The sequence below is a fragment of the Anopheles bellator genome, chromosome 2 (genome assembly GCF_943735745.2).
Source record: "Anopheles bellator chromosome 2, idAnoBellAS_SP24_06.2, whole genome shotgun sequence".
Taxonomy (NCBI): domain Eukaryota; kingdom Metazoa; phylum Arthropoda; class Insecta; order Diptera; family Culicidae; genus Anopheles; species Anopheles bellator.
Window position 1 is genome coordinate 82,376,044 of NC_071286.1, and position 22,120 is coordinate 82,398,163.

Genomic DNA, 22,120 nt, shown 5'->3' on the forward strand with positions numbered 1-22,120 from the left:
CATTTCAATGCCACTTTTGTATCAAAATATCCAATTTGCCATTGTTTTGATTGACTTGTGACATGGTTATGGCCTTCAAACGCTCAAATAACGCTATCTTTTATTCAATGTTGGTATAGGCAACATAGTCAATGAATATTACACCACATACATCTTAAAATACCGAGGCGATAACCTCCACTGCTCCTTGCTATCCACTCACATGGCGATCGTTTTGATTCCGGAGTGAAGTAATAAAGCCATGTTCCAACCATTGTCACATATCACCGCAAAAACACTGCCCAAAACCATCAAACCTTCTTCGGCACTCACTTTGAGTAGAACTTTCTCATCGTCAAATGCTCATGCAAAAAAAGCCAAAATGTTCTGTTGATATCCTTACAATGTCAAGTATTTATTTTTTACGGTATTTTTCCCATCAGTCTAAAATAAAAACTCAAAACTGTTTTTGATTCTTTGTTGTGGAAATATCACAAACTTATGAGTAGAATATGGCGAAATTTTGAAAGCTTTCCTTTGTAGATTATTACTAACTAAAAAGTGGTGAATGCAACAAGCATTCACCATCTGTGTCTTAGACCAGAGACTTTTCAGCCCACGTGTTATTGATTCAAAAAATGGCGGAATGGCCAATCGCGAGCTCTCAAATAAGCAAACACTCGCCAGAATGGTTTATATTTGGCAGGTGGCTTAAAATGTTTACCTTCAGCGTTTTGCTTATTGACACTGTGTCTTACTCTCCCATTTCTTCTCTCCCTCTCTCTCTCCTCGTCTCGTGTATAGTATTGCTGCTGATCGGCCTGGCGGTGGCCAACAAGACGATGGACACCCGGGAGGGCGAAGACGTGACGCTCAAGTGTCGCTTCAACGAGCACTACTCGGACAAGGAGTACTCGTACTACTGGGCCCAGCAGTCACCGAACAAGTACGACAACGTCGCCATCAAGGGCGATACCTTCAACCCGAACTACAAGTAAGTTGCGTAAGCACCGACGGATGCAGAACGAACCTCCCCTAATTCCCCCTTCTCTTCGCTCGATTCCAGAATCGACTACCGACCGAACCAGGGAATCTACGATCTGCAGATCTTCAACGTGTCGTACGCTCGGGACAACGGGCGGTTCGAGTGTCGCATCAAGCAGATCGGCAGCGATAGTGCGATCTACGAGGACTATTACAACCTGACCGTGCTGACACCGCCCCAGCCGCCGCTCATCTTCCCCGGCAGCGAGACGACGGCCACGGAGGACAAGAAGCAGGAGTTGACCTGCAGCAGTGTCGGTGGCTCACCGGATCCAACCGTTTCGTAAGTATGGCGTGTCCGTCCGATCGACGGTCAGATCGATCGACCAACTAACCCGGCCGTTCTTTTACGCAGGTGGTACCGAGAAGGCAGCACGACGCCCCTGGCGGCCAATCTGATCTACGGCGGGTCGCGCGACATGCAGACGACCAGCACGCTCACCCTGATCCCACGGCGCGAGGATGACGGGGCGAAGTTTACGTGCGTCGTGTGGAACCGGGCCCTACCGGAAGGGCAGCGACTGGAGACGGTTACGACACTGTCGGTGAACTGTAAGTACCGATGGCCCGATGGCCGATTGCCCCTTTGCGTGTCACTCTTCCATCGATCGCGCGAGTTCTCCAGCTTCCCGTCATTACGCGTGGACACCGGAACCGGACTTAAACCGTGGGGAGGTTAAAAAGTCGAAGAAATCAATCGAGAGGCGGATGACGGTGATGATCAAACCTCCCTATTGGCCGTCACGTGTGCTAGTGGTGGTGGTGCAGCTAATCGAGCACTTCCTGGAAGTGGGGCATTAGTCAGTCACACGTTGCCATTGCTGTGGATGCTGCGGCACGCTGGGCGGGCTGTATCTGCTGTTTGTGGGGTCTGTAGCGAGATGTGTGTCTTACTCATCGGATCGGGGGAAAACCCGCGCCGAAGACACTCCGCATAACAACCGGAGATTGCACATTATGATTCATGCCGGACGACCGTGAAAGGATTTCATTTTCATTCACCATGACCCGCCCCGTAGAAAGCGGATCGAAGGACCACCTCCACCCCCACCTTGGTTTGGCGTGGGGGCTAGAGCGGAAGGGAGAGTTAGTCGTCCGCGAAGCCGTGCCGTGCCGTGCGTGCGTACTGGCCGTCGGTGGGGCACGTAAAATATTAATCCAACAAATTCGCTCGCGTGTGCGCGTGAAGGTGTTGCTGAGTGATGAACTTTCTCCGAAACTCAACGGCCACGGCGGTGGGGATCCTTGGAGGTGAAGGACGACCACCGTTGTTTTCCTTTCCTCTTCCTTCCGATCGAATCCTCGCTTGGCCCCGATCTTTAAGCACCGGGTCGCGGCGGGGGGATGTTCTTGAAAATGATTTAAATGCGGCGTCGTTACGCTCCGTCACGCACATACACAGAAAGAGCGGCCACGTGAGATGTGCCTTGACTGATGAAAAATGGCCGTCAAAGAGGAAACAAAATGAAAAACTAGTGCCCGGGACACACAACACAACTTCCTCTCGCTCTCTTTTTCTCTTTATTATTATGTTTATTTGGGTTCAGGCGTCATCGTTTCAAGGATTTGTCGATGTCCTGGCGCGCACCGGAGAAACCTGGCGGCGGCTGGGGAATCATTCTTTTGTTTCGCCGGAATTTCAATGCATTTTTGATGCGCCCTCCCTCTCGCCGGGTTTCCGACGCGGCCACCGGATGGCTGCGAACGTGCGGACTTACGTTTGTGGTTCGACGATTTCATCGGCATATTCTTTTCGCCACGGACCGTTTTCGCGCGTTTCGATACCGTTTCTTTCACTGCTTTCCATCTTCGAGAGCGGACTTTGTGGGTTCGCGTCCTTCTGCCGTGTGCCGAGGAAGATTCCGCAGAACTGAAGATGAAATCATAAATAAATCATAATCGGGGAGCGCCATCCGGCAAGGACAGGGAAGAAGATCTCCCAACCACAGAGCCCAACATGTCCGTGCCAAAAACTGGGCGGCTTTTCTTTGCCGCCACTTTTGTTCGTGGTTGTGTTAAAATTATATATTAAAAAAGTAAGCCAACTTTTGCCGTCACCGCCGCGAAGTGGAATTCGTTTGGTGGGCCACGCGGAGCCGTGTTGAAAGAATATGTATGTTGTAGAAATAGCAAAATAGCTCGCGCACGTATTCGCCGTGGGTCGAAAAGGTCAAATGGTGGCGGATGCGTTCAAGATTTTGTATTGTACTTTTCACGCGGCAGCATAGATCCTTAGATCCGTTTCCCCGCCCGAGGGGGTTTGAATGAAGAGGAAAAACAAATTAAATATTACTTTTTCTTTACGCCTTTCGGTCGATGATCGATGGGCTGGTGCCAGTGAGAGCCCACCTCACACTGAATGACCTCAACTCACTGAGCTCATTTAGCTCAATTTATCAATAATATTTAGCGTGTCCAACGTGAACTGTTGTAACTGTTGCAGCTACGAGGGTTACTTGGAAGAATTTCTCACCTAACAAGGATGCAAGACCCTTCACAGTTAGTTCGCGGTGATCGTCTAGTAGCATGATTCACAGCAACTGTATGGCCGAAACTTTGACGAGATGAACTGTCCGAGTTCGGCCATCTTCATGTTGAGGTCGAAAACACTTCAAGTCACCCTCTCATACCTTGGTTTCGTGTTAGCTTTTGAAGTTTTTCTGAGACGGCTTAGTTTTCCTCTGACTTCTTCTTGTATTTGTGTTGATTCTATTGAAACTTGGATTTTAACCAACATCTGCTAAGTTTTACTTGAACAGTTGAAGTTTCATTTTTTGTACCATTTAACTGCGTATTTTGGTTGCTACAAAAAAATTTGGGTTCGAGTTCGCGCTGGTAGCCGTTATGCTTTTATGGAAAGTCACCGTTTCGTCACAAAGTTCCCCATCGACACCTCGCTTGAGCTTTTAACTCCCGTGTTCCCGGATGCTGTCAGCTCGGGCGTTAGAGCGAGAGGGGGCGATTTGCTTGCTTCTCCAGCGACCCAACATAAGTCACTCGAAAGTGGCAGAACAGAACTTTGACGGCCGCGAAGCCTTCTTCGTGACTCAGATTCTGACCCGAAGGCGACGGGCCCACTGACCACCAGGGGTAATGCCGGAATCAAACAAACTGGGCACCCTGCCTGCCAGGGGGCGGCGGGAAGTAAAAAAGTTAATGGCCATCATTAGCGCCATCGCACACAGTTGGTCATCCCCGGCACGGTGTGCCCTCGGTAGGCAGGCCCCCCGCAGGGTAGGCTTTGCTGCTGGATTGAAGGAGTTTGAATTGCCACCACCGCCAGGTCCAGTGGAGGCGGTTCTCGGAGAAGTGAAATTTTGTTTTCCGTTAATTAGCCCGCCAAGTTCTCCGTTCTAACGCGCCCACCCGGCCCAGGTCCGCCCGGCTGCTGCTTTCCTCACCCGTCGTTTTCCACCAGATTTTCTGGAGCCGCGGTTTTTGTTTCCGACGCGCGCGCTGCCCATTTATTTCGGCGTGCGGGGCGACACTTTTCACGGTGTTGAAAGAGGAAGGAAAGGAAAAACAGAAACTGGCTGAGAAAAAGTGAAACCCAAGGACACGACGCAGGTATGCGGCGGTACCGCGCTCTCGGGTTTATTGTTTCGTTTCGACCAGCGCAACACCGAATCTGGCGGCGAATGCTAATTATTTTCCATCTGATTTAATGCTCGTTTGCGCGGGGCTGGGGCTACCACTCGTTAGGCCGCTGTGACCGCCAGCCGTGAGTTGTGAAATCTGATTTGATCGCCTACCATTGTTTTTCGGGTGGGTCTTTATTTATTGCGGTCTTTTTCGCCGGTCCTTTCTGCCTTCGGTTCCGCGCGGGGCAGTTAAGTGTCAACCGCCGGCGGCGGTCACAGTCGTGGCCTCCGTGCAGCGCCACGACGGAGAGTTATGTGATTAATTGGACACGGTTTTTGGGAGGCTGATGATTTTTCTAGGTCATCATTTTTCTAGGTCATCGCTTTGAGTTAAGTTCCCTCGAAGAAGGTACGAGTTCGATTTGAGGTTAGGACCAACTACGATGTCATTGGATCCTTCAGAGAGCTCGACTCGGCAGAGACCAAATATTTTGTGGCAACTATTTCGGCTCTCGATCGGATCCGAAAATGGATAGTTTGTAGCAGGAGCTTTCCCAGACTACTACTATTGCTGCCGCTGGAGCCCCGGGAAGCAACAATCGCAGCGTAGCTCCACCGTGACACGGCTGCTGCCGTTGACAGGGAACGCAAATAGTTTGTCAGTTGAACGCAGAGAATGGCACAATATATTAAAAAGTTGCAAGTGCCGCTGCAAACGGTGCCCGGGGGCCGACTGAACGGCGGGGCCACGGGGGGACAGCATCCTCTCCTGTTGCGGCGTCTGGGGAGACGAATGTTTAATGTATTTAAATAAATTACCCACCCATGAACGTCGTCGGAATGTTCGTAATTTGGAAAGTTTGTCAATTTGGGCCGGAGAGCGGCTCCTGCTACACTCTGCGCAGCCTACTCTGCTCGCCCTCGTGTCTCTCTCTGTGTGCGTGGTAACGAAGAATTGCTTTGCGTTTGAAGGCGATCCCCAAGACGTCAGCTAGCTTCGTTTGAAGTGCCATCGCAGCAAGCAGTGGAACGCACTTCATGGCTCCTGGGCGAGGAGGAACCAACAAATCCTTTCGTTTCATGTTGCGCGAGAGTGCATCGGCCATCTCACCCCGTGCCAAGATGCAGACTCTCTGCCGGGAATTGGCTGGCTGGCTGAACCGAAACCGATGGGGTTATTGAGTGTGGTATTTCTGCTTTGTGGAAATAGTTTCCCTGCAGCAGCTCTCTTGAACAGCGTTTTGTCGTGAAGTTGCCCGGCGTTCCGTCGTTTTCGGTCGACTCTAGGCACGGCGGCTTTCGGGAGTGAGTTTGGATCTTCCCAACGCCTACACACGAGAATATATCGTCGAGGGCCGACCGTCTTAGGACAATTAGTGGCCATAAAACGGATTAGTTAAGTCAGTCGCACGCTAACCGTCGCGCTATTCTTCGGCTAGATAAGAAATGAGGAGGTTTCCCGTTACGGGTAGGATTATACGGGGAGGCACCTTAAATAAATGGCCGGCCGATGCAACACTAGCTCGGTGGGAGTCGTCATCGTGACCAAATCGGAGTGATAAGAAAATTCTGGGAACCTTGAGTCCCCCCCGGGCTTAAGTTGTCCGCTATCTGGTCCGCGCTTCTAATTGAAACTTCAACGCCGCACGCAACGGAGCAAACGGAAACGAAATGTCCGTCGGAACCGCAGCGAGGGTTGCTGGAGATGAAAAATCATACACCAGTCGCCGGAATTTGGCAGCTGCCAGTGACGTGACATTTTGTGGAGTTTTTCGACGGACGCACTCGTGCGTGCGTGTCTATGTGGGCGCGTTACGCAGCATTCTCCGGCCCAGGCTCCGGTGGCAGATTAATGGTTTTAAAGGTCTTCCGCGCGGCGCGCCTGAGGAAGCTCTTAAGCGTTGCGTGGCTGCGATTTGTGCGTAGGCCGTCGCCGCGCCAGAGTGCGTGAGTCATTCTCAATCTTTACGGTAAGGGCTCCCGGGACTCCCCTGCACGTTTTGTCACGCACCGGCTTACGCGGGAGTAGCCGCGGCAAGCGTCATCGTCAGTGTTTAAATAATACCCTCAACCGCCGGGAGTCGAAAGAGTCAACATTCGTCGTGACAACGACCGCGAGAATATGGTGCGGCGCGCTCCGGAAGCTAGCAGCCTGACGTTTAGGTTTTTTCGTTTCGCTTTGCCCAAATTGGACGAAAGGAGTTCTTGGTCTTCGCGACCTTTCTTGGATTCCGTTGGCTCACTCGACTCGACTCCGACGCCGCACACACTCACCGGGCTGGGTTTGATGGCGGCAATTTGCCGTCATTACGGATGAGTAATGATTGTTTAAAGTTTTCGTCGTACATGGTCCGCTGGAGCGCCCCGCGCTGCTTTGGTGGATGATGATTGCGCTGTGCGGGTTAATGGATCCAGCAGCGGGGACGGACGGAGGGTTAAATGACTGTCACTGTCTACGCGGACTCCTGTGGGGGGCCTCCAAGGAATGGAGTCCCAAAGGAACCGACCTACGCGCACCGCTCCTATCCACGCCAATCCGACTCACTGTAATCGTTACAGTCGTAAACGTTAATCAAGTGTCAATTAATGTGCAATTTTACAAGCCAATCTAGGGGCCAGAAGAGCGACCACGGTGTTCGGGAAGTTCTGGACGAAGAATGAATGAGGAGCGACAGAAAAAAAGAAAGGACATGATTAACTGTAATTTCGGACGATTATGAGCACAATCGTGTGGCCGCGCACCGATTGCGGGCTCGTTTCGGAGCAGATGATGAGGCCGGGAATCTGCAGGCCACTCTGGATAATGTCCACTGGGAAGTGGATTTGTATCGTTTTGGATTGCAGACGCTGTCCATCGTCGAAGTATAGAACTGAAGACTACTGAACACAACATCCGGAGCATGTCCCGTGGCTGGCTATCGCTGTTGTAAGACGTCTACGGAATGTTATAATGTATTTAAAAAGCCCTATCTTGATCGGTCCCTCGTGCAGTGGACGACGTCAGTGGCGAAGCGAACCGTGAACGAACGGAACGGAAGAGTTGTGTTTCCTCTCCGTCGACGTGCTTGTTGAGTGAATTATAGACACGCTTTTAACGTGTGATAAGCTGGTGATAAAAGGTGACATTTTCGCAGTTCTTTCTTGCCTTGCTCTCGGTACAACGCTTCGCCCTCTGGGAAGCAGTTTGGAGAAGGCACACCGAGTCCTGGCGGTCGGGTGCGAGCCATTGCGTCAGTGTCGTAAAATATGTTGCTCATTTAATTTGCCTTTGCGCGCCCGGTGTGGTAACACCCGCACACAACGGGTGGCGCCCGCAAGGACATGGATAGTGGCCGCAGGAGCCTCAGCCCGTAGAGGACCGCAGACTTCCGGGCGAGGCGTATCTCTAGGATCGTGTTTCCACCGAACCAGGCAGTGGCCAGCGGACGGACCGCCGGCACACCCGGCAACGGTTGGGAAAATAGTTTAAAGACAGTGAAAAATTTGCCCGCATCGGGGTATAAATTATGCTGCCGGTTGAATTGTAGATGTTGTGTTTTTTTGCTTTCGGTTGCCAGTTCCGCCAGTCGCCGGCGCGTCACGTGGTGTGATGCCCTTTTTCCGTTGCTGGCAGTCGGTTAGCCTGGCGGTAATTAATCCTCGTGATGGCATCGGGAGGGAGTCGGTCCTGACTACGTCACACGGTGTTTCTCGAACGTTGGAATTATGATCGCAATCGGTGCCACCGCGAAGTGGCGCGAACCGGAGTTCTCGGGAGTCCTAATGGTGGTGGAATTCGCAGGCGAAAGAGGAAACATTAGGCACACATTAGCGTCAGACCCGTTGCGCCCCGCTGTTCCGATCACAAATAGACTCGTTTTGCGCGCGCACTCGGAGCGCAAAATGTGTTCGCATGTTGTGCTAAATTAATTGTACCAACTCCCGGGCCCACGACCCAGGCCGGGAGGGAACTCCACCGACGCAGCGCCTGGCGGATGGTAGAGATAAAGATAATTTATCGATACACTCCGTGCCCACCTCTGCGTTACTTCTTGTGGAGCGCACCTTCTTAGCGCCGAACTCAAAAGAAAGGCAGAAAACAGAGAGCTTTTGGTGGACGAGAAGAGAGACAGAGAGAGCGAAAGAAAATGCCGCAATCGGCGGTCAGAAATGGCAACTGGCTTTGGCCCGGAAGATCGGGTAGAGTTGGGTCCTAATTTATGTATTGCTCGACATTACGTAGCCCAGCTTGGGGTGGTTCAAAAAGTGCTTTGAAATTTCCCATTCCACTGGGCTGAGTTGTCCGAAAACTCGGAAGTCGCATTTCTAGCCGGTCGTCGATGTACTTCTGGAAGGACCCAAAGCTTGTCGTTCGTTTTTTTTTTGTTACGGTTCTGCCTGCGGTGAGTGTCGGTTGCGAGGTTCATTTATTGCCTGTCTTGTACGGCTACCAGGTCCTGGATTGGGGTCCGTGGATTCGATCCGCGAGGGTGGATGTAAATTATTTCAACAACTTCCACCGCAGGTGCAGTGCGTCGGCACGACGAACGGAGCAAGGAAAAAAAACGCGAGACTCCCGGCTGGCCGGCTGTCAGAACACCGCCGCCGCCGCGTCTTGACCAAATCTTGATCTCTAACTGTGTGGTGTAACTGTGGCCCCCCCTATCTCCTATGCACCCTCCGGTGCAACCTGATGGCCGATGGTGACCGATTCTCCGATTCTTTCTCCTTCCGGCCCGCGGCGCTCTGGCCGGTTTGCCATTTGCCACTCCATAAATAAAGCAGCCGGGCGGACGGGCGAGATCGGCATCGTCGGAAGTGGGCAACTGCCAAGGACCAGGGACGGCCAATGGGAGATACGCTCGGTGCTGCGATAAAAGCCATCGCCCCCGGGGGAGGGCCATCGGTTTGGCGCAAGAATGAAGCGACATAGCATTACAACTTCTTTCAGCTGCTTGTTGTTTTTTGCTCTCTCTGTGCGCTAAAACTTGGAAACTATTTCGAAACTTCCTTCCTGGCTGACCGCATCGCGTGGTGGCCGAGAGAGAGAACGTCGGCAAAAATGCGTTCCACCGGACCGGGCGCTGTAGTTGGTCGATCGTGAGGTGGCCGTGCGTGCCACCGTACGGGGAATGTCTTCCGAAAGGAAGTGCCCAGTATGGCGTTTTTTTCTATTTCACGGTAAATGCTAGGACGAACTTCACGAGAGAGTGTTTGGCCGTGGTGGGTTACGAGGGAATGATTAATACACGGAAATTGACTAACAATGTAATAGAGTGAAGTGCTTCCCCAACATCATCACTTGAGTAGTTCCGCTTTGGAAGTATGTATGTATGGTTACGCCAATGGAGTAATTTTTTAAACATTGCCAAGAAGATGGGTTGGATAGATTGAACTGTGACGATCGAGGACCAAAAACTATTCGGCGAATCATTGAATTAAATATAGTAAACCCTTGGCTTGGTAACTTTAAGGACTTTGGAAAGAAATCTGAGGCCCCATTTGTGCAATCATGTTCCGTATCGAGTTTCGAAACCTTCTGGAGTTTCAACTCGAAATTTAACTTCAACCACATTCCCTTTTGGGTGGCGTGTTCCAAAAGTCAGGCCTGAGAAGATGGCCCGGAGACCATCGTTACAACATTATCTTAAGACATCCCGTAGTAATTTATGAGAACTTTCTTCCCGGCGAACTTTCGTTTCGGAATGCCCGAATCGCCGAAGAGAGGTTGGCCCCAAGGCATAGACGGTCGGTCCAGTAGTAGCAATGCATTCCCCGGTATCCCGACGACGGCCCGACCCGGAGAACAAGGCGGACACGCCGGCCGTTGCGACCACAGTAATGGCACAGCAGCAGGCCCCAGTAAGGTCCTTAATAGTTTAATTTTGTGCAGCGCATTCCAGCCCCGAAAGCTGGGGCCGAAAAAAAGCCACCCAATCACACTGCTGGCACTCCTTGGAGGGCGTTGAAACGGGGCTGGCCAGCGTCCGGTGACTTGGCCTACCCCGCCAGTCAGCTAGCGGGTGGCGACCACGGCGACCTCAGAAAAACCGGGTTCCGGTTTTACAATAAAATGTTTACCTCGTTAGTGTTCCGGCGGGGGGCTCGATGGAAATTTATTGGTCCAACATTCCTCCGCGGCCGGCCACACCAAGGAGGGCCGCAGACGTTTTCGAGCGTTTTGTCTTTGGGCGGGCGGGCCGGCGGTTGAGGTCAGCAAACGTCGGGGACCGGAAGTGCGGTGCCGTGACGTTTGGTCGCCGTGTTTTTCTCACATTCGACTGTCGACCGCAAACAAACGACGCTAACGAGACGACAGACGGTCACGGGCGGACAACAATGCACGGCGAAGACCATGGCGGATGGTAGGGATGTCCTTGCCCGACGGTGGGCGGTGGTAAAAATGAATGGCCTGTTCAAGATTTTTGACAACCTTTCGAGGAACGAGAGCGCGCCCGGTGGCCGCCAGCAAAACGCGGGTGCAGAAATTGATGTCCTCCGTCCGCTGAGTCCGGGTCCGCGTCCGGGACTGCTTGGACGACCGCTCCGAGGACCGTTGAAAGCGCGCTGCAGGGAATTTGCCTAGTTTTTTTCCGTCCCATTTTCACCGTCCGCTAGTTAGTTTTAAATATTTTTCCACTCCAAGCGCAAGAGGACAGAGCACACCTACAATTACATACACATCCACATAGACACACTAACAGAAGAACCCGAACAGCGCAACTCTGGCCCGTGTTGTAGCTGCAGCTGGAGCTGGGAGCGCTTCTTACGCGCGCATCGCCGTCTCGCCGACGCCGCCGCCGGCGGCCCTGTGGGGTCCTTGGACCGGAAACGGGCGAAGAACGAACTTTTTATCAGCACGCTGCGGTCGCGCTGGCGCGGCACGGCGCCGCTGCGATTAGGTTAGAAGGATAAGCGCAGAAGTCCTCCCGCGAAGATTGTTGAAGCTTCTTTTCCCGGGCACCCCGGGTTTGCTTTTGCCTCCGGGCTCCGGGGAGAAAGTTTTATTCTGCGCCGCTGTCGTCGTCGTTTTTCTCCGCGCCGTGGCCGGCACATCCTTCGTCGGTGTGTTCTTTGCGAAAGTTATAAAATTCATGCCACCAAAACACACGGCGCACGGCGAATGAGCGAGAGAGAAAGTCGCTAAGAATAATACACTCTGCACTTCAGTTCTCAGTGGATCGGTTGAAGGGGGTTGATGCCGCCCAAAGCTCACTCCCCGGCGGTCCCGCGGATGGGAAAGTGTTTTTCCTACCGCCAGCCAGGACTGGAGCTTAGCTCGTCGGCCACGCGACGATTGCGAATCGATGTTTCTACAACGCCGCCGAAAGCGCGCGCGTGAAGGAGTTGGCGGGAAAATGTAACGAACGTTCCGAGTCTGACGGAAGCGGCTCCCGAAGAGGCAGACCCCTAAAAAAACTCTAACTTTTACTTCTGCGGAGCTTGCGCCCAGCCAGCTACTTAGTCCTATTTTTCGAGTACTTCTTCGGGAAGCGGAACTGTGGATAGATTTAAAGCTTCTACATCGTAACGACGTTTTCGAAGGGTGTATTATTCGACGATAAGGCCCTGGGGGTTTATCAAGCCGACTGGCGGGCAACTCCTTCACTTGCACATGGTCCTGCAGTGTGGTCATTCTAACCAGCGATCAATTTTGAGTCCTTGCCACAGGACACTCCAAACAGAACGACACGGTCTTGATATTTATGATGCAAGCCGCGAACTCCGAAAAGGAACATAAAAAAGTCGACGGCCGCCTGTCCTTTAGGGCCGATCACCTGCCGATTGGTTTGGACCTCTCGCTGATCGCGCCTGCCTGCTGATGAAACCCTTTCAGGCGAACCCGATAACAGGACACACAGAGTAATTTGATCATCCCGACACTGTGGCCGCAAGCTGCTGTTGGCCACCAAGTCGATGTTCGGGAAAAGAAAATTACGACACATCGCGACGAAGAACGGGTGCGCAGCAACAGGTGCCTTTTTGGCAGAGACCTTCGTGGACCACGGCGAAAAGAATAATCAGAAACCACGAAAACGGGAACCTGTGTGATCATTAATTGCCCGGAGCGAAAGGTGTGCGATGCACCAGCTGCTGCTACGCCGTGTTTTGTTGACCTCGAGCAGAGCGCGTCTTGAGTTTCATGCTGAGATTTGATGAAGCTGAGGTTCATTCGCTCTTGTTTATTTTGTGTGAAAATTGAATTGATTTATAAGCAGATGTTATTCGTTTAACGCACCATAATGACTTCAGTTCCTAAATCATAACCCTTCGGACGAGGTGTAACAACCATCGACCCCGCGTTACACGCTGTCCTGTAGCGTGTTTCCTGTAGCAACGGTCAAGGATCGTGGACAAAACATGATGGGAGCATGTGTTTTATCCGTCCAAAGTGCCCCGCGACTAACCCACAACGACGGAAATGCAAAATCATTCCGTCATGCCAGCCACCTGGAATTGACAGCTCTGTGCGCCTCGTTCCGTGGCGAGTCCTTTTTTTTCGCAGCTGTCATCTCGCTCCGCGGCCTCCGCGATTTGGTGGATGTTTGACAGGATTTGAAATAACTGTGCACGGAGCCGTGTTCCGGACTTTCTTTTTACGCTAAGCCCCCCCCCGCGACAAAGTCCTTGAGGTGTGCCCGGGGCTTGTGGTCGGCTTACGGTCGATTCTACCGGCGGTGGGATCACGGGTTTTGGGTAGGAAAATCTTAATCTTAATCGGCCTCGGTGCCGGTGGTGGCACTAATTGTAAGCGGATCTCTCGCTTCGGCTGTCTCGCCCGGAGCCACGGCCGCGGCTTATAAGGAACTGCCCGATGAACCTGGCGCCCGAAAACCCTTTCTTTCTTTCCATTTTAATGAGGAAATCCGATCTTCATTGATTTCAATTAATTATACGAAAACGGATTATTCGGAACTTCGATTGCGTTCTCGAAACGCACGGGGTCAGGTCTTGGCGGAAGCGCGCGCGCGTCTCCTTCGGTGGCTCCTTCGAAAATCCGCTCGAAACTCCGAGGAGTGCGCCCTGAACACAGCGCCGACGTCATCATCAGCGTCGTGTGTCTCTGCGCGTCACCACGGCTCCGTAGCCCACGGAGACGGGGTCGTCCAGCGTGGGGTCGTCCCTCGGAATGAAAGGTTAATTTAAAATTCATGCTGGCCGCGTTGCCGATGGGCGGCCGAGAACCGGACCCGGCGACGATGCTCCGATTGACCGCTGTGCGTCGTCACGGTGACGGCGATGGCGGGCAGCAGCAGCAACGCAGCCCAAGGGGGATCTCCGAGTTTGTCTTCAACTTTATATCGCTTCCACCGCTGCCTCGCTCTTCCTCCGGGGCACACGGACCCACGCGCTGCTTCTTGCCGGTGCTGCGTTTTTTGCTTATTATTTTCCACGCTGCCTCCGGGTCCGGGACTTGAAAAACCGGGTCCGGCTTCGTACCGAGCGTCTCGCGGCAGATGTTCATTATCATTTCGAAATGCTGCCGCTTTCGCTGCGCGCCCCCCGTTAAGTAGAAGGAATAGGGAGAAAAAAAAACGGGGACAGCTTTAGTCATGAGCACGAAGGCTACAGGTGTGCTACAGGAGTCGCGGGCCAACCCGGGCCGGGTGTGCTCTCGGGTGCTTGGGACGTTTTTCGCTCGCCGGAACACAATGTCGCAGTTGCAGAAACTTCACCAACAGGCAGCAGCATCATGCTGATAAGCAACAAAAAAAAGGAAAGGTGAGCGGCGAAGGATTGTATGCGCCTTCGAAAGTGGCACAGCATTGTCAGATTTTGCCGCCATCTCCTGTCCGGCCGGCACCGGAGCACAGCGTGAATGATAGTGACAGATAGGCGAACGATGAAGCGCCATCTGCGGCCGCTCCATCATTATCGAAAGGTGCTGCCGTAAGCAGGTGATCGCATTTCTCCCATAAGACGCTGTCGCGGCGTAAAGTGCGGCGGAATGCTCCTCGTGTGGCAGCTTTTAAAAACTAAAACTCTGCTCCCTCGGAAGCCCCACCGGTGTGGGTTGTTAGAACAAAAAATTGAATTGATTTTTTTATTCACTTCTATTCGAACACTTGTGGTGGCCACCGGAGAACACGGAGATTAAATAACAATCTCTAATGATCTGCAACCGCCACTAGCGAGCAACAGCAGCAGGGCCGGGTTTGTTGTCGACTTCTCGAACGTTTTTCACACTCCACCAACCGCCCGACGGAGCAGAAGCTCCTCCCGGTTCTCCCGGAGACCGGCGGCCGAAAGAAACTCGAAACCGGCCGCAGTTCGAAAGAGTGGGGGTCCCCCCGAGGGCTACGGCTACTCTCCGACGTTCACCATATGATATGATGAATTTATTTTCCAATTTCGGGCTCCCAGATTCGGTATGTGGCGGTGCTGTGGGCGCCGGGAAAAGTTTTAGACAACTGGCCAACTGTTGCTATCAATCGGGGGCCACCAACGAGTATCTGGTTCGGGGTTTCGTTCTTCGAGAACGTTTTTCCCTGTCTTCATGTTCATTTTTTTTACTTTATTCAATTTATTGTATTCATTCTCTATTCAGTCGTGAATCTGCTTCAAATAATTAACGAGTTTGTGTGCCTTTGCTTTGCAGACTACCCCCGGGTGGAGATTGGACCAGAGAACCCGCTGAGCGTGGAGCGCGACCAGACGGCCAAGCTGGAGTGCAACATCGACGCCAAACCGAAACCGGAAACGGTCAAGTGGACGCGCAATGGGCGCTTCATCTCGTCGCACCCGACCCACACCATCCACCGGGTGTCGCTGCAGGACGCGGGCCGCTATACCTGCTCGGCCGACAACGGGCTGGGCAAGGTGGGCGAACAGGAAATCACACTCAACGTCCTGTACCCGCCGATCGTGCAGATCGAAACGAAGGCGAAGACGGCCGAGGAGAAGGAAACGGTACACATCAAGTGCAACGTGACGTCCAACCCGCCGCCGGTAACGATCGAGTGGCTGAAGGAGGGCGACATCGACTTCCGGCGCAGCGGAGACACGCTGGTTTTGCGCGATGTCCGGGCGGAGGATGCGGGCACGTACGTGTGCCGGGGCATTAACATGATGAAACCGTTCGGAGGGAAGACACTGGAGCGCGAAGGAAACGCCTCCGTTGCGCTACTGGTCCGTCACCGGCCGGGCAAAGCCGTCATTACGCCAGAGAAACCGGTCGTCCACGTGGGCAACAGTGTGAGCTTGATGTGCAAGGCGGATCCACCGGGCTACCCGGACCCCCAGTACCGCTGGTATCGGGACGTCGGTGGTGAGATTTCGACCACGGTAATTGCGCAGGGCGCCCAGTATCTGATCCCGAAGGCGGGCCTGTCCAGCGAGGGCAAGTACCACTGTCACGCCAGCAACGAGCTCGGCAACGGTGGGATGGCAAGCGCGACGCTGGAGATCCACCAGCCTCCGCAGTTCCTGGCCAAGCTGCAGTCGAACATGATCAAGCGGGCCGGCGAGGTGGAGTTTTTCGTGACGTGCAGTGCGAAGGGCAAACCGGAACCGTCCGTCACGTGGCTGAAGGATGACGTGGAGCTGACGCCCGAGCTCCATCGCTACGAGGTGAAGACCAACGTGGACCGGGGTCCGAACGGGATGGTGACGGTGCAGAGTATGCTCAAGTTCGCGGGCAAAGCGCGCCCTAACGGGAACGACCTGATTTCGACCGATCGTGGCCAGTACACGTGCCTGTACGAGAACGAGGTGAACCGAGCGAACTCGACGATGCAGCTGAAGATCGAGCACGAACCGATCGTGCTGCACCAGTACAACAAGGTGGCGAACGACATCAAGGAGACGGCGGAGGTCCTGTGCAAGGTGCAGTCGTACCCGAAGCCGGAGTTTATGTGGCAGTTCGGCACGAGTCTGCTGAGCGCGGGCAGTAACGGCGCCGGGGGCCACTACGAGATCGTTACCACCGCGGACGGGAACGACGTGTACACGAGCGTGCTGAAGATTGGCAACGTGCGCCACCAGGACTACGGCGAGTATCACTGCCGCGTGTCGAACCCGCTGAACAACATCCAGGTACCGATCCGGTTGCAACCGAAGGGCCCACCGGAGAAACCGACCAAGCTGAAGGCGATCGAACTCGGGCCGAACTACGTCGTCCTGTCGTGGAATCCCGGCTTCGACGGAGGGCTCGCGAACACCAAGTACTTTGTGTCGTACCGCAAGATTGTGATCCCGAATGAGAGCCTCATGACGGAGGAGTGTGCGGCCGTGGCGGCCAGTGGGGCCGAGTGGATGGAGTTTGACTGCCAGCGGGAGGTACCGTGTACGATCAGCCCGCTCGATCACCACCAGAGCTACGTGTTCAAGGTGAAGGCACTCAACACGAAGGGCGTCTCGGAGCACTCGAACGAGGTGACGGCCACGACGAAGGTGGAGAAGGTACCGATCCCGCTGAATGCCGCGTTCGATCCGGAGACGAAGGTGCTCGCTCTGAACGTGGCACCGACCTGTCTGTCGATGGTGGCAATCGTGGAGTCGGTCCTGTACGGAGACACACCGATGGCGGCCTGGCATATTATCGAGAAGATTGACCTGCAGGTGAACGGCCACGAGCCGACGTACCGCGAAACGGAGATCAAACACTTTGTGGCCAACCGGCGCAACAATGGCCGCTCGTTGGGCGGTAACACTCTTGACGACATCCCGCTGCCCATCGAAGACGAGCTGAACCCGCGCGTGCGGGTGAAGCTGTGCCTGAAGATCAATCACGAGTACTGTGGGGACTACCTCGAGGCAGATAGTAAGTAGATAGCGGCCGGGAAAACTGCTGCTTCGTTTCGGTCACTGTGAATAACATCCTTTTTCCGTGTTTCGCCCGAACAGTTGGACCATCGCTCATTCAGGAAGCATCGTTCGTGGAGCTGCCAACACTTATCGCCATCGTCGTGTCGTCGATTGTGGCCGCCCTGTGTGCGGTGCTGCTGGTGATGTTCTGTCGTTGCAAACGCCGCAACCAGCTGAAGGAATCGGCGGCCAAATCGAAGGAGTACGATATCGACTCGATTCACCCGTCGATTGTGGCGCAACAAAACCAGGCACCGCCACCCTACTACTCGGCCAGCAGTCTCGAGAACAAGGCACTGGAACACTCGATGGACCTGGCGATGGACCCGAATACGGCCCTGTACGCGAGCCAGCAGACGTACGGCTACCATCAGCAGAACGCCATGATTCCGCAAGTGCCCCAGAATGATTGTAAGTTCCTAATATCCACCAATATCTTTGCTATTTCCGGTGTCCGCTTGGAGCATTGCTGAGGAACATCGTTTATTGATGTTCATTTAATCCTATCCGCCCCGGTGCTCTGGCGTCCTATTATCGAAGAACCGCGATTATTGTGCTACTCCCAATCGGCTTGCAGCTCTGTTTCCGCGGTGTAGCAAATAGGTTGCGGCTAATTTATGGACACATTGACAAAGTACAGATTTGGACGCATCAATAACCTTGGAGCGCGGATTTGAGCTCATCAATAACCTTCGAGGTTACATATCACAACAACGGGTTGCCGTTTGTCGCAGGGGAGCAGCTTTGGCTACGGATGTTTCCCGTTGGTGACACCGTCAAGCATATTGATCGCTTTTAGCCGATTAGCCTACATTTGAATAATGAAACTTTTTGCCGCCGAACGCGCCCTCATCTCACTTAAGCTAACGTTTCGCGATTGTTTCGTTTCATTCGGCGCAGGGTCCAACATGGGCTACGTAGAGAACTCGTACTCGAACTCGAACAACGGTGGTAGCGTAAACTCGCAGGACTCAATCTGGCAGCTGAAGATGTCGGCCGCTGCTTCGAACTCGGCCAATCTGATTCCGCAGCACAACTACATGGAGCAACAGATGCAGCCCAACTACGGCTACGATCCGATGACCCACGGTGGCTACGGCGCGGTCGATGATTATGCCCCGTACCCGCACCTGATGCCGACGGCCGGAAGCAGCAGTCAGCACGGTGGCGACGACTATCACCACAACATGCGAAACAGCCAGAACCCGTCCCGCCAGGACTACTGCAGCGATCCGTACGCATCCGTCCACAAGCCGAAGAAGCGGCTGGACCAGCACATGGGTAAGTTTGCGAAGCCCACTTGCGGCTACACAGCAGCGCCCGTTCCGGCGCTTAATCCGGTTTTTACTTAAATTCTGTCTCTCTTTCTCGGTGTGGCTTTCCCGTTTTTCCGACAGACTTTGTTGCCGAATCACCGTACCACGATGTGAGCGGACTTCCGGATCCGTACATGGAGCAGGAGGAGGCCAAGTCACCCGTCCAGAATCAACATCTGTCGATGAGCTACGATGACGCGCTGGCCATGGAGAGTGGCTACTCCACACCGAACTCACGCAACCGTCGCGTCATCCACGAGATCGTGGTGTAGGAAGCGCACGGAAGCGACAGCAAACCGCAAACGGACAAAACAAACGAGCAACGGCAACAGAAATCACTCAACGGGAAAAGCGACGCAACAGAACCATAAAAAGCGGCAAGAAGCCGGGACACCATGAATGAAAGCCATCAATCGAGCAACACGAAACAGAACGCGCAAAACAACGAACCATCAACCGCTGCACCACAATCGAAGCATGCTTTGCTTCGAATTATTCGTTTAAAATTGCCACCGCCGCCCGGGTGTCGGGCAGAGAGCGAGAGGAGCTTGGAAGTGGATTATGGTTGATCTCAAAACCTAACTCCTTGCAACAGATGGTACGTACATTAGACGTCGATAAATCGCCTTCAATATGTTAAAACAACGTGGTTATCCTCCGTGGTACTAATTCTACTTCTTTGTTCTTCCCTACAGGCGGACACAGGTAGGTTTGCACGATGCAGCGGCTGGAATCTGTGATTGTATATATAGCGTTTATCATAATGACCATGGCGGGAGCGCAGCTGAGAACAATTTTTAAAGCACGCATATTCTGGATCGCGAAGAATTTGATTCCTTCGGAGAGTGCTCAAAAAACAAACAACCCGCGAAAGCATCGAAATCGTCCAATTTGAGTTTAGTTTAGTGAGTATCGAGTAAGACGCAAATAGCAGTAAGTGGGCTGGCCATTGGTCGCTACATTGGACGGCTGCGGTGTGGTGCGTGAAACGAGGACGAGCGCACGAAACGAGGATCAAGAACCGAACGTGCCATTAGCTTACAGTAGGGACTCCTGCCAATAGTTCTTTTTCCGTGTTCGATTCGTTTGCGCGCGAAACTCGTATCCCGTTAGATGATACTGTCGAAAAGAGAGAGATAGAGAGGCACAATGCCTCTGTTTCTGAGCGAAGTTTAGAATTAGAGACCATTCTGTCCCCACGCACAATTGCTCTTAAGTTAGTGGAGCACGGAAGGCGTCCGAATGATTCAATTATTTCTGCACCACGTTGCTTGGTGTACGTCCCGGCAGTGCCATTGTTTCGCTTCGTGCCAAGTCTTCCCCCGGGGAACAAGCTGCTGCTCAGGAAGCGAATGCGGGCAAAACACTCCCTCCGCTTCGAACGGCGTGCATGGAAAGGGTCTACGAATTTTATAAGAGCCTTTAAAGTGGAAGCGATTCGTTCATGTCGCGTGTCTTTAGCTGCTTGGTTCCATTTCGATTCCGAGGTCGGCACCGATCGACAGTTTCGTGTATGAAGTAGCCTTTCTTTCAATCGGGTCCCGATTGCAAGTGTTCAGCCCTCGAAGCACTGCGTTTGAGGATATTAAGGACGGTAGGAGTAATGGTAATTTTATCGATAAGTATGTATAATTCTCCGCGTTGTACATAAGCGTAAGACGATTGTTACGGAAAAAAACTACAAAGAATACAAAAAATGGCTCTGTTCGAAAAGGTTGAGTGGAATCGTAGGATAAGAACTATAGGTAGGATACAATTAGCGATAAGGCCACAACAGATCATTTCGATTAAACCTGGATGCTCGTTCAATCTTCTCGCGAATTACATCTACGGAAGGGAAACAAAACCTAGCCTCCGTCCGGAATTCAATATCCTTCCCGGAAAGCTCAAGCAGGGAGCGAAGATTGTGCAGCAAACATTCTCAAGAATGGATTAGGATTCTTAGTTTAAGCTAGTTTTCAACTGCAAATTAATTACTCTCCCTTGTGAAGCCATTGGCTTTCGCTCCTGGGCTAGGCACACGTACCACCAGCTGCCGCGTAAGCGCTTGAAAGCGGGTGCCATTTGCGAGACTGAACCTGCCCTCCGGCTGAAAAACGCAAAAAGTGGAGAATTCAGCTTCACACAGAGCGCGCGTTGACGTTGGTCAACATTGTGCGAACATTGTAGGACCGGGATTGAGTAGAAAGAGAGAGAGAAAAAAACTACGAAAGACACAACACAATTGCGCAAAAGTGTGATTGAGCATAAATATGGTGCTCAGCTTTCGTCTTTTCTCAATGCCAACAATTTTCGCACTGCAACAGTTTGACGATTACACAAGTTTGACTGCTACCGTCACCGGCCACCGTGCCAGCGAGGACGACGCCAGTGTTAAGAGCGAAATTTGTTTCCAAGTTGAGCGAAAAAAACCCCTTCATCGTGTCGGTAAAGGACAGGAACGGAAGTGTTCAGGACAAACCAGTCGTGAGGCGAAGCGCAAAAAGCGGACACGTGGGGGGAGACACTAGGGGAGAGCGCTCCAACCACCCCGAAACGCAACCCGGATTCAGAACGGACACCGGGATCCGCGGTCCAGTTTCTAGTGACAATGACACGACGACGAACGGGGAGAGTATTTTGCATACTTTTTTCTTCCGTCCAGCGAGAAATGAAATAGTTGTAAATATTGACTGAGCAAAGTTATTAGAGTGTACACGATTAAGGGAGGGAACTTTTCTATTTTAATTTAACTACTATTGCCGGCGAAGCAATAAGCTAAAAGTAGTTTTGTTAATGGTTAGTTAGTTGTAGCATTACTTTACTCTTCGGCGAAAAAAATAAATATTTTATTTTCTCTTTTACAAAAACCCTCGTTTGTGTTTGCGCAGTACAAAGAGGGCTATTAGTGGCCCCCGTTTTATTTCCTAAGAGCTGTAGAAACTTTGAATTTGACTTCTTTTGCAGATGGAACCGCTTTGGTGTGAAAGGTTTTAGTTGATGTTAGTTCTCTTTAGTTTCCATTTCTCTCTCCTGCGTGACGCCGGCAACTTTATTTATGAGCTTACGTTTTTCTTTCTTTACTTCTTTCCGAATCAAAAGGCAAAAGGGGGCGCTACAGGGCAAATTGAGGAAGTGCTAACAGTGCAACGATTCATCATGACTAATGCGCTACCGACGGTTGATTCATTTGTAATTGATTTACAAGCAATGTTGCCCCACCGAGAAACACTTACATTTAATTTACCTCTCCGGATGCCGGAGCATTCCTCTCCCGGTGTTATCCTTACGGCGCAGTGGGGAAAATAAATCGCACCACTTTCATATTTCGTCCGCGCCGTTGGCTGTTAAATTGTGTCGCTCATTGAAATTTACGGTTCAATGGTGGAGAGATTTCATATAAATGAAAATCTGTTGCGAAAAGTAATTTGGAAC

General features: G+C 52.5%; 2 protein-coding genes across 2 annotated transcripts in view; both read left to right on the forward strand.

The window, feature by feature from the left end:
* Positions 1 to 383: 383 nt before the first annotated feature.
* LOC131208193 (hemicentin-1-like) lies at positions 384 to 21,509 on the forward strand. Its single transcript, XM_058200845.1, has 9 exons — positions 384 to 390; positions 784 to 973; positions 1,046 to 1,306; positions 1,379 to 1,575; positions 15,184 to 17,346; positions 17,430 to 17,801; positions 18,291 to 18,671; positions 18,788 to 19,304; positions 19,402 to 21,509. The coding sequence occupies exons 1-8, from the start codon at positions 384 to 386 to the stop codon at positions 18,976 to 18,978; spliced, it is 3,762 nt and encodes a 1,253-aa protein (XP_058056828.1). The 3' UTR covers positions 18,979 to 19,304; positions 19,402 to 21,509.
* LOC131208194 (titin-like) overlaps positions 19,102 to 22,120 on the forward strand; it is a 226,130-nt gene continuing 223,111 nt past the window's right edge. Inside the window, exons 1-3 of the mRNA XM_058200846.1 lie at positions 19,102 to 19,185; positions 19,302 to 19,304; positions 19,402 to 19,411. Of these exons, the coding sequence (XP_058056829.1) occupies positions 19,102 to 19,185; positions 19,302 to 19,304; positions 19,402 to 19,411 (97 nt within the window). The remainder of the gene's footprint in view (positions 19,186 to 19,301; positions 19,305 to 19,401; positions 19,412 to 22,120) is intronic.